The sequence below is a fragment of the Culex pipiens genome, chromosome 2 (genome assembly GCF_016801865.2).
Source record: "Culex pipiens pallens isolate TS chromosome 2, TS_CPP_V2, whole genome shotgun sequence".
NCBI classification, from domain to species: Eukaryota; Metazoa; Arthropoda; class Insecta; order Diptera; family Culicidae; genus Culex; species Culex pipiens.
In genome coordinates, this window is record NC_068938.1 from 207578277 (window position 1) to 207596348 (window position 18072).

Here is an 18072-nt window from a genome sequence, read left to right on the forward strand (position 1 = left end):
TGTTCTTAAACAATATTCTTTTTTTTTATTTTGAATGAAAAAACAATAAGAAAAATAACAGAAATTATTTAAAAACTATGTAAGAGCATTGTTAAACTTGTTAGAAAAACTCATAATTATTTTTTTTCATTAATCATTTTAATATATGTTCAAATCAACTTTCAATGAGCTGCTCAAATTTCAAATAATGTTTCTTCATCAGATCAGAAAATTCGGAATTTCTAATTTTATCCCTGCCAGCTTTTCAGGAGCTGCTTTATTCGAACAATGTTTGAAAAAACATTGAATCAAGGAGTTTAAACGTTTTTATTTTCGACCTTTTGTCGATCTTTCAAACTTTTTCACCTCACGTATTTTGACTTATAGACCTATTGTTTTGAAAAAATGTACCTCTATTTACTCGCAAAATTAACAAATTTTCATTAAATTGTTAAAATCGGGCTTGAATTAATGACTGTAACTTGTAAATTCATTCACAATCGTGTTTTTTAACATCCTAAAAGTCATAATACCCGGGAATCTTAACGAAAATATTCGAAAATCGAAAGGTATAAAATATAATTTCTTAATTCAAACAGATAAAATAAATTATTGACATTAATCCAGAAGCCTTAGTACTTTACTAAAGAAATTTTATTTATTATTTCAATTAGGCTAGAAAGATATCGCAAAATTATTCTATAAACAAAGCAATTATTTATTTTTCGAATTTCCGAATAAATTTATACATCGATCACAGAATTAACAACATACAGTAACATTATTAACAAATTGTTGGAGTGGAATAACAATCAATATTGTACATTTGTCTCAATAGAAAATATGTTTCTAATTACTTTATAAAGCTTTTAAATTTTAAACGTTTATTCTATAAACACGATGTTTTATAGGATTTACATTTTTTCTTCTAAATTTAATAAAAATTTCATGCAATGGAAGATATTGAAATTTAAAAAAAAATCATGAAAAATTATTTAGAAAAAACTGAGTTACAGTGATTTCACAAAGAATTCGCACCAAAAGAAAGGCTTCTGGCGAAGCAGCGTGCAAACCGGAGAGAATGCCACAAGAACCAGTTTTAATTGCATGTGTGGTTCGTGCTGCTTCCGCTCGGCAGAGCCCACAAAGAGAGAGAGAGAGAGAGGAGAGCCCACATTCTCTCCCTCTCCCTTCGCTTCGCTCAGGTGTGCTGCGCGCTCTCTCTCGTGTTTCACACAGGTGACGATCGCCCTCGATCGGTCCGTTCCGTGCGCGACTGCCGTTGCTTCGACAGTTTACGAGTTGACTTTGAACGGAGCGCACGCGCACACGAATCCACGCTCGCCGTCGTTTCGCCGTCGGTTGGTCCGGAACTAAAAAAAAAAGCAAAGTTCGGTGGTTTTTTTCTCTCGCTAAGTCGTGGTGAACCGCGATTGACCTCTTCACGAAAGCATCATCATCGAGTTTTGCGCGATTCGATCGATCGGAAATTAGAGCAAAAATCAACGGAAGTTCGGCCAATCCGCTAGCTTGCTAGCTGGCGAAGGAAAACAGCAAAAGAGCCGAACCGAACCCGCCTCGTCGCGTTGGACGCAAAGAAATTGGATTATTCGGTTTTTATCGCGAACGTAAATTCAAATTTACGATCAGCTTTTATGGATTATTTTATCAGGATCATTTAATTTAAAAACACAGTTCGAGAAAGAAACAAAACAGAACGTCGGGGGTTTGGAGAGGATCGGGACGCGATCGCACAGGAAAAAAAGTGTTGTTTAAAAGTGCGTTAAGGGGAATGTCAGAGTGCGCCGAAGGAGAGGGTGGTGGATCGTGGTGACGGAAAAAAGGACTTGGTCCAGAAGAAAGCAACACCGCAGAGTGGTGAAGAAAGGAAAATAAATTGATAACGAAATAAGATAATGTGAGGGGAGTGAAATTTATGTGGCTCTTTAAGCGTTGATAAGGTACGAAAGAACCCGAAGAAAACGAAGGGTCCAAGTGAAGAAACGCACGATCAGCGAGATCAAAACAGAAAAGTGATCGTGGTACTTGCTGAGGGGGAAGAAATCAGAAGAAGGAACGCCGAATCGAGAAACAATCAAATCGGGATGTCCCGAGCGAATGCGGTGGTGGTGGCCAAATTAGCTGTCGATTAAAACGTGTGTCGACACGTGGTGGTGGTGTTGGGCCTTAAGATAGCCATCCCGAGGCCAAGATGCGCACCTCACCGGCGCTGCTGTCGGTCCTGTTTGGCACCATCTTCGGTGTCTTTGGGGCATCGCTGAGCAAATCGCTGCTCTCGCAAGCTCCCGACGAGTGCCGATGGTCTGGGTACAGTGAAGACGACCTTACGCTAGTGTGTAGACTTAGAACTATCAACAGTGAACTCGAGAACACCAACTTCAGTGTGCTACATCCGGAGAACACGGTCCGGTTGCGGCTGCAATGCAACGACGGACTGTTCTTCCAGTCCAGCATAAGTCCGGGCAGTTTTCGGCAGCTGTCCGAGCTGCGATCGCTTTCGATCGAGTTCTGCAAGATCGCAAACCTTAGCGATGGTTCCTTCCGGGGTCTTGGCAAGCTGACCAATCTGACCCTGCGCACTCACAATACCGATTGGTCATCGGTCAGCCTAGAAGTCGCTCCGCACGTCTTCAACGCGGAACTCTCCAAACTCGAGCGGCTCGACCTCAGTCAGAACAACATGTGGTCCCTGCCGGACGGCATGATCTGTCCGTTAACGAAGCTCGAGTACCTCAACCTGACCCAGAACCGGCTGCGTGACCTTTCAGTCTTTCACTTCAGCGCGTCCCTTAGTACGCGACTGTCCAAAAAGTGCGGCAGCACGATCACAACGCTTGATCTTTCCCACAACAACATCGACAACCTGCCTCCGGCGATCTTCTCCGGTCTCGGCAAGCTGACCGAACTTCGACTCCAGAGCAACGGCCTCAACTTTATTGCCGATCGCGCTCTGGAAGGACTGATTTCCCTGTCCAAACTGGACATCTCGCTAAACCGACTGTCGAACCTGCCCCCGGAACTCTTCTCCGAAGCCAAGCACATCAAGGAGATCTACCTGCAGAACAACAGCATCAACGTGCTTGCACCGGGCATCTTCAGCGAACTGCAACAGCTGCTCGTACTCGATCTGTCCAACAACGAACTCACGTCCGAGTGGGTCAACTCGGCCACCTTCAAGGGGCTCTCCCGATTGATCCTACTAGATCTTGCCAACAACAAGATCTCCAAGCTTGAGCCGGCGATCTTCCGAGATCTCTACAGCCTGCAGATCCTCCGGCTGCAAGATAACTTTATCGAGTCTATCCAGGAGAACACGTTCTCCGAACTAACCGCCCTCAACACGTTGGTCATCTCCAACAACCGACTGTCAAACATCGAGTACTTTACCTTCCAAGGCCTAAACCGGCTAGCCCTCCTATCGCTGGACTACAACCGCATCTCCCGCATCGATCGAGTAGCGTTCAAAAACCTGTCAACCCTGCAGGACCTGCACCTAAACGGAAACAAGCTGCTCCAAGTTCCGGACGCCCTGTACGACGTCCCACTCCTACGAACGCTCGATCTCGGCGAGAACCACATCAGCAACATCGACAACGCCAGCTTCAAGGACATGATCCACATGTACGGACTAAGACTGACCGAGAACAACATAGAAACGATCCGCAAGGGCACCTTCGACGCCATGAAGTCCCTCCAGATCCTGAACCTGTCGAAGAACCGGCTAAAGCGCGTCGAGCAAGCCTGCTTCGACAACAACACGAACCTGCAGGCGATCCGGCTGGACGGCAACTACCTGACCGACATCGCCGGCCTGTTCACCAAGCTACCGAATCTGGTGTGGCTCAACATCTCCGATAACCATCTGGAGGTGTTTGATTACGCGCTCATTCCAACGGGGCTGCAGTGGCTGGACATTCACGCGAACAAGATCGCCGAGCTGGGCAACTACTTTGAGATCGAGAGCCAGCTGGCGCTGAGCACGATCGATGCCAGCTCGAATCAGCTGACGGAGATTACGGGCAGTGCGATTCCGAACAGCGTGGAGTTGCTGTACTTGAACGATAATCTGATTTCGAAGGTGCAGTCGTACACGTTCTTCAAGAAGCCCAACCTGACCCGGGTGGACCTGTTTGGGAACAAGATCACGACGCTGGATCCGAACGCGCTGCGGATATCGGCGGTGCCGGACGATAAGCCGCTGCCGGAGTTTTACATCGGAGGGAATCCGTACCAGTGCGATTGTAACTTGAACTGGCTGCAGAAGAACAATGTGGACTCGAGGACGCAGCCCAAGTTGATGGATTTGGACAGTATCTACTGCAAGCTGTTGTACAACCGGGGTAGAACGTACGTCCCGCTGGTGGAGGCACTGCCGAATCAGTTCCTGTGCAAGTACGAGACGCACTGCTTTGCGCTGTGCCACTGTTGCGATTTCTACGCGTGCGACTGCAAGATGGAGTGCCCGGCGCGGTGCACCTGCTATCACGATCAAAGCTGGACCTCGAACGTGGTGGACTGCTCGCGGGCCGGCTACGACGAGAAGCTGCCGGATCAGATTCCGATGGACTCGACGCAGATTTATCTGGACGGGAATAATTTTAAGACGCTGGCGAGTCACGCGTTTTTGGGGCGGAAAAAGTTGAAGATCCTGTTTTTGAACAACAGCAACGTGGAGGTGATTAGCAATCGGACGTTCTACGGGCTGAAGGAGCTGGAGATTCTGCAGCTGAACCACAACCAGATAACCGAGCTGAACGGGTTTGAGTTTGTGGGGTTGGATCGGTTGAAGGAGCTGTTTTTGCAGTATAACAGGATTGCGACGATCGCGAATCAGAGCTTTGATCACTTGCACAATTTGCGGATCCTGCGGTTGGATCATAATAGGATTGTGGAGTTTAACATGTGGCATCTGCCGAAACAGTTGACGGATGTGAGGTTGGCGGCGAATTCGTGGAGTTGCGATTGCGAGTATGTGGAACGATTCCGGGAGTACTTGAAGACGTTTGAGTTTGTGAAGGATCGGATGAAGATCAAGTGCGCGACGATTACGCTTCCTGGGAACGAAACGGCGTTGGTGGTTAATGGAACGAGTGTTACGGAACCGGTTCGGGTGGTGCCAGAGGGCGCGGAAGGTTTCCTGGTGTACTTTGACAACAGTACGACTCTGTGCAGTGGAGCGATCCCGCTGGATAACGTGATCAATGGGAACTTGACGTCGAGGAAGACGGTGCTTTCGCCGGCACCGATCGAGGGGTACATTCCGCTGTTGGTGGCGGCGCTGTGCGGATTTTCGGTGATCATCATCGTGACGTTGATCGTGTTTGTGTTCCGACAGGAGATGCGAGTGTGGTTCCATTCAAAGTTTGGAGTGAGATTGTTTTATCGGAACTCGGACATGGACAAGAATGAGCGTGACAAGTTGTTTGACGCGTTTGTGTCGTACAGTTCGAAGGACGAGGCGTTTGTGGCGGAAGAGTTGGCTCCGCTGCTGGAGAACGGGGATCCGAGTTACAAGTTGTGCTTGCACTATCGGGATTTCCCAGTGGGGGCGTACATCGCGGACACGATCGTCCAGGCGGTGGAATCGAGCAGAAGGACGATCATGGTCCTGTCGGAGAACTTTATCAAGTCAGAGTGGTGCCGGTTCGAGTTCAAGTCGGCGCACCACCAAGTGCTGCGCGATCGTCGCCGGAGGTTGATCGTGATCTTGCTGGGGGAGGTGCCCCAGAAGGATTTGGATCCGGACATTCGGTTGTACCTGAAGACGAACACGTACCTCCAGTGGGGTGACAAGCTGTTCTGGGAGAAGCTACGGTTCGCACTGCCGGACGTTCCGAACAATCAGCGCCGGCGACAGCAGCAACCGCCGATCAACATGACGCACTCCAACATCCGGAACCAGTACCAGCTAACGCGAACGCCAAATAACCGCTCAAACAACCAGATGATGATGCAGCAGCAGCCGCTGCCTCCGCAGCCCGATCCCCGGCTGCGGCCAGAACTTCCCATCAACGTGGGACAGCAGCAACAGCAGCAGCAGCAGCAGCAGCAGCAAGTTCCTCAACATCAGCGCCAGCAAGAGCTCCAGCAACAGCAGCAGGTTCAGAACCAGCAGCGATCGTCACCCCGGACGGTGGGGATCCACATATGACCTACTTGAGGACAGAGTGTGTGTGATAGAATGTGGAAAGTAGATTACTTAAAAATTTCTGTATAAAGTTAGTCGTTAGGTACTTAGCAATTGACGCGAACTGAGTTAGTTAGTGAAATTCCGGAAATCGAACCTCAAATGTGATATTTACCGTTTAAGTCATTAAATTATGCAAAGAGAGATCCGTACTTCGTGCGTGCTTGTTTGTGGAATTTGTACACGAGATATCACCTCCTCCTAGTTTAGGCTTAAGGCACTCTGCTGCTACTGTTACTCGCAACTCGGTCGATGCAACTGTTCGTTCTTTCTCCTCGTCAACGATCAAGTGATCAAGTGCCGGCAACCTGTTTTTTTCCAGAAGAGAGAAGCACAACAAAAAGCAGTTCAACCAAGTCTCGCTCGCCAGCAGGAAAATTAATGAAGTTCAAGCGAAGAAGAAACCCGACGCCGGGGTCGTCCCAAAACCGACATGTGTTAACAGTACAAAGAGGACCGGTGTCTCTGTCGGGTGTGCCCTCGGGGCGGGAGCGCTCCTCCGAAATGACAAACACAAATCAAATGCAAATTCAGCCGAGTTAGTGTGCGTGTGTGTGTGTGTGCTTGTTTGTGCCCGGAAGGGAGGTCTCACGGAGAAAGGTTGTTGGTTGAGAAATAGTGCTGTTAGTCGACGTCGTCGACGTCGTTTTTTGCGCGCCATCTCTTGAAAATAATTGTTACATCGAGTAAAAGTCTCCAACTCTGGGGTAATGACTAGTGTCTCCTGTCGCGCTAGCGATCGCTGCGAAAGTGGCCCGGAAAGTAAACGACGAAGAAGAAAGAAGACGGTGGTTGCTACCGCTTGCGAGGGGGGTAGATGAAGAAGACGGCGCGGGGATCGCTGCGCGAACGCAATTTAATAATGATAGTGACATTCTCCGCGCAGTCGCTGTGCTGTCCCCGCAGTTGACAGGCCAGTCTTCTTGGGAGAGGAAACGCGGGGAGCTTTATTACCACCGATCATCAGCATAATCAACGTTTATTATACAATATTCGCGGGGTACGCGTGAGTTCGGGCGAGGTGACCACGCTGAAGAAGGTAGACTGCTGCTGCTGCGACAGTATGTGACCACGAAACGGTCAACAATTACCACCGCGCGACGCCGCCACCACACTTCTTGCCCCAGTGGTGGTACCGTAGCGATCCGGAGAATGTTATACAACAACACCATGCAATGCAGTGGCAACCGATGCAGCAGCAGCAGTGACTTCAAAAGAACACGAAGAAGACACACGGTTCTGCCAACAGAACAAGTCTTCTTTGCGCTGGCGCAGCGCTCGTACGTGCCGCAGTTCTTTTTCCATTTATTTTTTGCACACTTATTACTGTTATTATTTATTCTCTGTTGTACTCCTTAAAAAATTGAGAAGAAAATAACGTAACGCAGCGACAAGAGGTACTCCGAGGGGAGCGGAGGGGGGACTTATATAACCGTTGCCCCTGAAAAAATGTGCATCCTTAGCCTGTGAGATTGGACGCAAACGGAACCACCAACTGGGAGTTTTGCTGCTGCTATTTAGGAGACAATATTAAAATAATCATCTTTTTCTCTCCCCTCGAAGAAGACCAGTTGGCAGTGGGCAGTTTCTTGCATTCTTGCACGACGATTGTTGGGCACAGATTTCTGAGCTGCTCTGCTCTGGTTTTGTGCCATTTCAGAGGAAAACAGTTGAGAAGCGACTTGAATGCGCACCATCTGTTGCATTCGGCGTTGCCATTTTTTTTCCCTGGAAATGTGACTTTTTTCGCTCTCTTTAATGCAAATTAACGTTACGGAATGGAATTGTTTCCTGGTGAATAGGTGGGATTAGAGAGCGTGTTTGATAATCCAATTATTGGATCATCCAGAACCTGGTCATTGAGGACGGTTAAGTGGGTGGAAATATGTGGAGTAAAAATTGCACTATTTGGGAGAGTTTGCTGACATAATGTAAGGAACTAAACGCTGACTGAAACCTTTTCTTTGTCTAATTATGATAATTTCATAAAAATGAATATGTTCAATCGGTCAAGAGGTTACAAACATGCAAAAAACCTCTAAATTTCAATTAACAGAAAATTTGTTAAATCCACTAAAAAGACAATTTCCAATTACTTCTGAAAGTTTCATGATCATAATTCATGATTAAAGCGACTAACTTTTTCTCGGCAATAGTACAACCAAATGTCTCCCAATTTATTTGATTAATAGTTGGAAATGTATATTTTAATGACCTGAAAAAAATCTTTAAAAAAAAGTTCGAGTATGTGCTCGTCCCAACCTTTGACATAATTCCTGATTTTCATGTTTGTAACTCCTTAAAGTAGTTGATTTTAAAATGTTTGATTGTTTTATGATTATTTTTTTGTAACAAGGTTTATAAAATTTTGGAATTTATTTTCTTTTCAGTTTAACAAATAATGAATTTGAAGGTAAAAGTTCAATAATTATCTAAAAAGTTACCACTTGAGCGCGTGTTTTGGTTTGTAACAGTATCTTACCTGCTAGTACAGATGCGTGAGCGTTTTTAAAATGACATAATTTAGGAAATTATTAGACTCTAAATTTCAAATTCATTATCAAGTCAAATAAAAGGAAAACATTTACCAAAATCAGAAAACCAATGAAAAATTGTCTCAGGATATCGATAGTGAAGTCAGAACTTAAATAAAAATATGCGCAATATTAAAAAATGGCAAAAAGTTTTCTTTTGCGCAATACACAAAAAAATAATTTTTAATTTAAAGATTAATCAGAGGTTTTTATTTAAATTCACCTGCCAGTTCCATTGTTAAAATATCCAATTGCATCAAAATTAATTATAATAAAAGGAACTTCCAAACACTAATAGGTTATAACAAATACGAAATTTTGAAATCATTATTCACTATTAAATTGCAATTTGCTATGTGTTAAATTATTAGGCACATTAAATTTGATTGAAAAATTAACAAAAAATCGACAATGATTTGAGTCAATAAAAATTCTACGGTTTTTAAAAAGAGAAACTTTGGGGTGATTTCATGATTAAATTCGCAATTGTTGCTGGTTATGTTTGGTGGTATCATCAGCTCTACAAAATTTGAGATTGATCAGAGAATGCTGATATTAAGTGCTGGTGAGAACCGTGAATAAAGAGAATAAGGACGTTGCAAATGTCTTTTTCTTCAAATTTTGCAAATAGAAATCTAATCAATTTATAACAAATTAAACGCTATTTGAATTCAATATTTCTGCTCTAGGATGTTCCATTTGAGAATTCCGAGATTAGAAAGAGAACCTTTCAAGTGAGATTAATTGATAAGCGTTTACAAAAAGGAAAAATGTATTCCAGTTTAGATTTTCTTAGTCTGGTGCTCATTTACGCTTCGACCTGAAAATTCGCCAAAAATCAATTTTTTATACAATTTTTGATAATTTTTTCATTAATAATTTAAAAAAAATAGGGTTGGAAGTTCGAATTGTTTTTTTTTTTTTGCGACTTTGCCAATTTCCTTGGGTCAACTTTGGCCTTGTTTTTCACTAAAAAATCCTATTTTTTGTAAAATTAACTATGCAATAATTTTGTTTACGTTCCAGACTATGCCTCTATGCATTTTTCAACAATTTAAATGACATTGGCACCGTTCTATAGCAGAAAATGTGAAAATCAAGCAAAAATGTATGAAGTGACTGAAAAACATGATATAGCTAAAAATGCAAAAAGTTATCATTGGAGGTGGTACACTGCAAAAAATCCGATAGTAAAATTGCATGCAACCAAACAAAATAAAAAAATGAAACAAGAAAATCATAAATCAAGAAAAGTAAAGTTTTTCGTAGAACAAAAGTGGCTCAAAATGATCTCCTTCACACGAAAATAATAAAAATTTGCGTTTATAAAAAATTTAGGCATAAGAGTGTTAAATGAATTTTCTAGCGTTTATAAGCGAGACATTTTCTAGCGATATGAGACAGTTTTGGAGTCCTTTAAAAATATTTTCATTTTTAGTTGATTTCCGAATCAAACTACAACACAATTAGTTAAGTCAGAGTCGAGGGATATTAACTTCATAACATATTTGAAACGACCTAATTAAATTGAAGTAACATTCAAACTTGAAAAACTTACCAATCTCATGTAAATTCATGATTATTCAAACGAATTTATCTTAAATTCTATACAAATAGCTTTTATTTTTCATTAATCATTAAGATAATTGTTGGTACATGAATTATCTTTTTCTGTACAGTGCTGTGACCGTTATTCATGAAGAAAGCATTCGCAAATACACTAAAACGAATTTATCGACAAAAATGATTTGACAATATGAGTTCATAAAAGTTACTGAATTTGAATCAACTATTATTTAGAATTTTGTTTAGTTTTTAATTTTCACATACATTTCCCACTTATTTTTTAATATCAAATATTTGATTTACACTAACTAGTTTATGCCTCTAAATTTCATGGAAATAAAATGTTTTTGTATCCTAATGATGCATTTTGCCATCTTCTAAAAGTTTTTCATGTTTGTCATTTTATAAAAATGGTCGCTAAAGCAAAACCAAATGCATTGTTTGAATACAGAAAAAAATAAGAAGAGGTTTTTGGGTTTTGAAAAAGTGAATAATTAAACTACTTTTATGGTGTTTAAAAAACAATCGGCAGTAAAAAAACTGTATTGCTTTATTACTTTAATTTTATATTTTTCTTTTTTATGCAATAAATAAATCATAGTTTAAAAATTTTGTTTGGACAAAAACATTTTTTGGATGGTCTTGCGAAAAAAAAATCAAAAAATTGTATTTATAAAGAAAATCTTTACTTTTTTCAGATAGTGGTAAAATTAACACACTATGTGTGAATATCAAAACGAGACCGTTGACACTCACTATCAGAATAAGGTATTGTTCTATTTGATGAAGAAATCGTCGAAGCAGGGAAGTATATCAAGAATTCGGAGATCGGAAACCGACGAATTAACGATGATTGCCATTGAATAAATACTGTGTTTTTATTTCAATGCTTTTCATTTTATTTTTTAATTTGGTGAAATAGGATCAAAAACCAAAAAAAAATTTGAATTAAATAAATTTAAAAGGTTCATTCTTGCAGCAGTGTACATGGCTGATTTAAAAAAAATATTTTCGATAATTTTAAGAATTCTACACATTTGATTTAAATTTTCAAACGTACTTTTAAAATCTAAATTCCGAATGTACTTTTTTGAAATGTTGAAAATTGTTCAAACAATCTAGTTTATCATAAAGATTTTTGAGAACCAAATTCATTCATATTATTTGTTATTTTGGTGTTCAAACATGATTGAGTAGACCTGCCTCAAAGATTCAGTTGTGTGATTAAAATTGATCTAGTTTCAACCTTCCAAAGTATTTATACCTGCGAGTTCTTATCGCTAGTCTTTCGTTTTCGCTTACGTTTAAAGACCAATTTTCACCACAATTTACCTCAAAATTTGTTGAACATCACTGCTACTCAACAAACCATAACTAATAGCCGAATCCAGATCAATCTCGCACGCACCACCCTACAAGCTGGTCACTAGGTAACTCACACAGCGCAAATCTCACTTTTGTCGCCGCCACGGAACTTCTATTAAACGAGCGTTTCCCGAACCAAGGTCCAAGTTCCGCGCACGCTACACCGGACCACGACGCGGGGCCCGCGATGTTTCCAAAAAGGTAAATCTTTATTACCCTCATAAATTCTCGAAACTCGACCAATGAGATAATTTTTTCCTTCTCACTTCAAACTTTAACGAGGGTTCGTCGCGTCGCCGCGCTGCGTTCAGGACCGCGCGCAAGTCTCCGACGTGTGACCAGCGGTGGCTGCGTCTTGTTGTTTTGCAACAAGACATAAAGATTTTTACACCACGCGTGAAGATCGCGCTAGGGTTGCCAGCTCCGCTCAAGTTCCTCACCCGGTATCATCGCGTTCGAATGTTTTTTGCTTTTTGTCCGGAACCAGTTTTCCCTTCTCTTCCAGTTGAAGTTAACGGGGCCCGCGGTTGACGAACCAACGCGAAGAACGACCGCGCGAAGCATAATGAGGAGAGGTAAAACACCGTAAAAAGATGCAAAATGGGGATTGTTACATATTAAATCGACTTTTTCGCGCGGTCCGGATCGCCCCCCGTTGAGGGGGCTTCGAGGGTTCGTCGCGCTGACGGAAGGTAGGGTTACCAGGCACGGCGGTGCAAGGTGGGTTGAGATTGTGAGACCTGGTACAAATGGAATGCCACGGCGGTGGCTTATCTGACGAGTTGGAGGAGGTTGAAAGTGAAGCGGACTTGAATTTTTTTCGGAGGGCTGAGTAGGGGAAATTGAAACGTTTTGCCTTCCTCATTGAGGTAAGGCTATAATCCTGCTAGAAAAATGAACTTTTGAAAAACAACTCGTAGACCTATATTCATGTATACCTATCGACTCAGAATGTGTGTGTATGTGTGTGCGTATTCCCCTTGGTGCTCAAAATTCTTGCCAAGTTTTCTCGGCACTGGCTGATCCGATTTGAGTCAAACAAGTTGCATTCGATCCAGTTTGGTGCCCCATACTGCACTATTGAATTGTTTGAAGATCCGATAAGTAGTTTAAAAGTTATGTATAAAAAAGTGTCAGAGTTGCGAACCGGATCTCACATAAATGCATGTAAACTATATCCAGACCCATCACCCGACCCATCGTTGATTAGGTTATCAAAAGACCTTTCCAACGAGCCCAATACATTGAAGATTTGGCAACCCTGTCTCAAGTTATGACCACTTAAGTGATATTTATGTACTTTTTTGATGCCGGATCTCACTTAAATGTATGTAAACTATGTCCGGATCCATCATCCAACCCATCGTTGGGTAGGTCATCAAAATACCTTTCCAATGAGTCCAATACATTGAAGATCTGGCAACCCTGTCTCAAGTTATGACCACTTAAGTGATATTTATGTACTTTTTTGATGCCGGATCTCACTTAAATGTATGTAAACTATGTCCGGATCCATCATCCAACCCATCGTTGGGTAGGTCATCAAAATACCTTTCCAATGAGTCCAATACATTGAAGATCTGGCATTCCTGTCTCAAGTTATGACCACTTAAGTGATATTTATGTACTTTTTTGATGCCGGATCTCACATAAATGCATGTAAACTATGTCCGGATTCATCTTCCGACCGATCGTTGGTAAGGTAATCAAAAGACCTTTCTAATGAGTTGAAGATCTGACAACGCTCAGTCTCAAGTTATGACCGCTTAAGTTACATTTGTGTATTTCTTTATTGAGAAACAAACCTTACCTGACAAAGTTCGTTCTGCCTTTTTTCGTTTGTTGACGTTTTTGACTTTTTTGCTTATTCAGCCTCCTGTGATCAAAACTTGATTTTAACCTTTCCCATACAATCTGCAAATTTTCCGGAATCGGTTCCAGAGAGGCCAAAGTTGTAACTTTTTGGCACTCACGAACTTACCATACGAACCCAACGCAACAAAGAGCACCTCGATCGGACGTTCCGTGTTGAATTGATTGGCGTTCGAACAAAACCGTCGAAATTTTGTATACATATAGAAGATAGATAGAATTTGTGTCCAAACTCATAATGTCACCAAATGTTGATAAGAAGTGAGGAAGGCACCATCCACATAGGTGGATTAAGTTAGTTTTTACAAGAAGACGCGCATTCTTCGTGAACTCGATTGGTAACAGGTTGAGCAAAACTAGATGTTTACAATATCTGTGCACTCAGTTGGCCTCACGTATTACGACTAGATATTGAGCAAACCCTACCCTAGAAAACCTAGAATAAGTATGCCAGATACACATTTGAGCTTTGGTGCACAGATTTTTAAAAACTTCATCAAATTAATATTTTGAAAAAAAAAAATCAACCAAAACTTATTTCGTTAGACTCAACAAGCTTAAAACGCAATTTCTGATGGAATTCCATTACTTTAAATTGATAAATTTGTATTTCAGAAATGTGCACAGACAAACATAGACTTTTCTACAGACATTTTGAAAACCATGTGGCCTCCGTACCACAACTTTTGTAGACAAGATATCTCAAAATTCGTAGACAATTTAAAACTCTGCGAACCTTTATCAATAAATTGAAATCGTTGAACTTTGTTGATTTGGTTCATTTAGTTGATATTGTTGATTTTTTGATTTTAATGATTTTAATGATTTTAATGATTTTGTGGATTTTGTGGATTTTGTGGATTTTGTTGATTTTGTTGATTTTGTTGATTTTGTTGATTTTGTTGATTTCGTTGATTTTGTTGATTTTGTTGATTTTGTTGATTTTGTTGATTTTGTTGATTTTGTTGATTTTGTTGTTTTTGTTGATTTTGTTGATTTTGTTGACTTTATTTATTTTTTTATTTTGTTGGTTTTGTTGATTTTGTTGATTTTATTGATTTTTTGTGTTCAAAAACAAGAATATGTTTCAAGTTATGATCAACAGGTTCCAGGCTTTTCAGCTATACTTTGAAGACAGCATTGCGATATTTAATTTGAATTTTCAAAAAGGTTCCAAAAACCCAAACATAGCTTATGACTCAATCTCCTCCCCGTCCAAATAGCTTATCAATCACACCGCAAACATCCGACCAACTTCCCGCAGCGCCCCAGATTAAAGCATTCCAATCGATCATCGCACCACAAGCACACAATTACGTCACCCGGCCAACATCCGCCACAGTCCACACTCAGTCAGATACGGACCTCCACAGGTGACTCAAAGACTCAATCCAATTCGCACCTTCAAAGTGGACCGGCCGCGCTCGCTAAATTGCGATAAGCTGTGGCGTCTTCTTCAGCACCGCCTGGTCACGTCTGGGACGCCGCCGAATATCTTATCCAAAGTGCTTTCGATTATGGCACGGCCGCGGTTTGAAAAACGAAAACAAGAGCTGCTCAAATTATCGTCAATTTCCAGGTATCGTCGGGGGGTTGCACTTTTGTGGTGGAACACCCGCCTGAAGAAAACTCATTAGCGGCGACTTCCGTTTTTGGGAGCGATTGACCCACCAGAGTTGGGTTGTCCAAAAACGGATGAAGATTCGACGAGTCGAGCAAAATGACGGTTTTGTGGTTTGGTCGAAAGCGGAAACCTTCCCTCACTCGACAATGTCGACGGGTCGAAAGGTCGTGTATTGTGTTGTGACTTTGAGTTCGAGGTATTTTTTTGGGGTCAACGTCGCTTCTGCTGCACCTCTCGTGCTGGGAAATGAGATAATAATGACCATGATCGCTCTCTCTCTCTGTGTGGTGTGGAGTCTCCGAGTTGTGTCCAGCGCAAATGACAGCTGTTTTATGGTTAGGTTTTTGCCGTCCCTTCCCCGCAACGATGAGCACCTTAAGGGGGTCATCAACGAGCATATGGACGCCTAGTGACATCAACGCGTTTTTTCCTCCATTTCTGCAAATTGTTTCCAGCTGACCGTTTCAAATTGATGGTAGCGCTCAACATTCCCATCCGTAGCGCGCGGCGCTCTATTGGAATCTCACCTTCCCCCGAAAAGCTGTCTCATTTGTCAGCCGCTAATACGTCAAGAGATCGCGCGCGCACGACTTAGGCGACGAACCCGTTTGTCTAGCCGCGGCCATATCAAGTATCACCGTATCACCATTAAATCCATGCTAATTCAACATCAAACGCCTAGATTCCATCATCACGACTCACAAAACTCTCTCAAGAGGATCTCCGAGCAGAGAAAGAAACGAATGAAAAAAAAAGTCGCGCCAGAATCTGTCACTGGACACGGCGTTAAGGCGATAATTATAGTCAAGAGAGATAGCGCGCAAGCGACGAACCTCCGAAAATTGAAAACCACTCTTTTCTCCGGGTCGTCGGCCGCTGAGGGGGCAGAAATGTGATATCCCCCCCTGCCTTAAGAGTTGCCGAGGACGGGTCTCCGGAGAGTGGCGGAAGAGGCAAATTATAGTAATCCATAAATCATAAGCCGTGTGTGTGTTTGTCGCGGGGGACCCGCGTGTGGTGTTCATGATCTTGGATCAACGGTGCGGGATCAAGGGTTCCGGGCGACCGTGACCGGCGAATTGCAGGAGCGAGAGAGAGGTGGCTATCAGGTCTAACCTGCGATTAACACGAGTTTGGCCACTTTGGCGGGGAGATTATCTGGACTGGTTACGAATGGTATTTGATTGAAATAACTTCTGCAGGAGTTTTTGGATGACCTAGAAAGTTGCAACATGTCAGCAAAGTATTCAGCATTAATGACTGAAGGTATTTGAGCTGAACCGATGTTGAATACTCCCGTAGATCAGGTCATAACTTCAGGGAGTTCTACAGTACCCAGGGTTGGTCACTGAAGCTACCGGAACGTAGACGGATGCTAGCTGTAACTTAAATGAGTTTTTGGATGACCATAAACATTCCAATATGTCATCAAAGTATCGAATATTGGTCGACAAGGGTTCGTTTAGACAAACCAGTTAAAAAATCTACAAGTTTGTTGATTTTGCTGATTATGTTGATTTTTTTTTATTTTTGGTATGACAACTTCACTGCACTTTTCCTTTAAATTTAATCGAATCACTTGACCTTATTTTCAATGGGGTTGATCAAGTTCATAAAGTTTGAAGACTTTTAGCCTAGAATTCTTCGAATCGAAATAATACAAACCTGTTCAATGCTTTCAAAAAATCTACAGCTTCAAGTCAACTCCGTTGAAGCTCTCCAAGCTTGATCGTCTCCCGGAACTCACCCATCTTCCAGGTTGATCGCGTTCAGCCTTCAACTACCGTTCATCACGCATCCACCAAACGAGCCCATCACCCGCCGTAACAACCACGGGACACCGTCACAATTGTTATCATGTCAAGCCCAGCAAACGGAAAATTACAACCGCATGTCTAGCCCCCAAGAAGCATGACTCAGAAGGACACGCGCGCAGAACTTGGAGCTAATTTCTGCATCTCACATTCCGCTGGGGCGCCGTGATTGACAGCTTCAAGTGGTGTTACGCACCTCGCAGACGACCGGCTGACGGCGCAGGTTTCCGATAATTTGACAGCTGCGTTGCCCGCCGCCGTCCAACACATGAGCTGGCAGTTTTGCTTTGTTTTGCTCGGTAGTCTCGGGCGAGACTTTGGGGTTGTGGGAAGGGTCAAGTGGACCGGGTTGGTGATGTTTTGAGGTTGACCAATATGGTTTGGAGATTAATTTGATGAAATAATCTGACCAATTTCATTTCGGTTTGACGGATCAAGGCGCACGCGCTGTCAGGATTAGTCCAAAGTTCTAAAACTGACGTTCCATTAGTTCTAATTTGTAAACCATTACCGGCGGTGGGAGCTGTTTATTACTTCAGCCACGCGCGTGACGTCTGCGACGTCGTCGCCACCTCATGGCAAAATTATGCATAATTTCTAATTATGCTTCGACAGCCAGCGCCAACTTTCTCCCAAAGCCCGTCGCGCGAGCTCTCAATTAGAAGCTCAATCAGCCTGCTTGGAAGCTGCCTCGGATGGATGGATGCCAACAACTTTCTCATCCCATCTGGGCGATCGATCGCACAAGGCCTTTTTTATGGCAACCTCCGCCGGTCCCATGATCGACAGGTGGGCGTGTGCGTGGAGATCACATGTGCAGACCTGGGCGCGCGATCAATTTCCCCCGTCTAATCCCCAGCTCTGCTTTGGGTGCGCGCGCGACCTGTGGTGTCTTAATTTACCCACGATCGACGAGCGTTGGCCGGAATTTTGACAGCTTGGCCAACTTGCCAAACCAATTTTCGGTAGCCCCCCCCCGCGCGAATGACGCACTCTCGGAAGTGGTCACGCTGGGAAAAAAGTCACTGCGGAAGGGCGTTCAACCGTGACCACTTTCATCGCGATCGATTTGCTCAAGTCAAGTGGTGCTGAAATTTTGCGGTTCGTTGT

The 18072-nt window shown here is 42.9% G+C and overlaps 1 protein-coding gene across 1 annotated transcript; it reads left to right on the forward strand.

Annotated features, from left to right (window-relative positions):
- Positions 1–1286: 1286 nt before the first annotated feature.
- LOC120423323 (toll-like receptor Tollo) lies at positions 1287–6710 on the forward strand. Its single transcript, XM_039587085.2, has 2 exons — positions 1287–6133; positions 6633–6710. Exons 1-2 carry the CDS (start codon positions 2192–2194, stop codon positions 6693–6695), a joined length of 4005 nt encoding a protein of 1334 aa, XP_039443019.2. The 5' UTR covers positions 1287–2191; the 3' UTR covers positions 6696–6710.
- The last annotated feature ends 11362 nt before the right edge of the window (positions 6711–18072 follow it).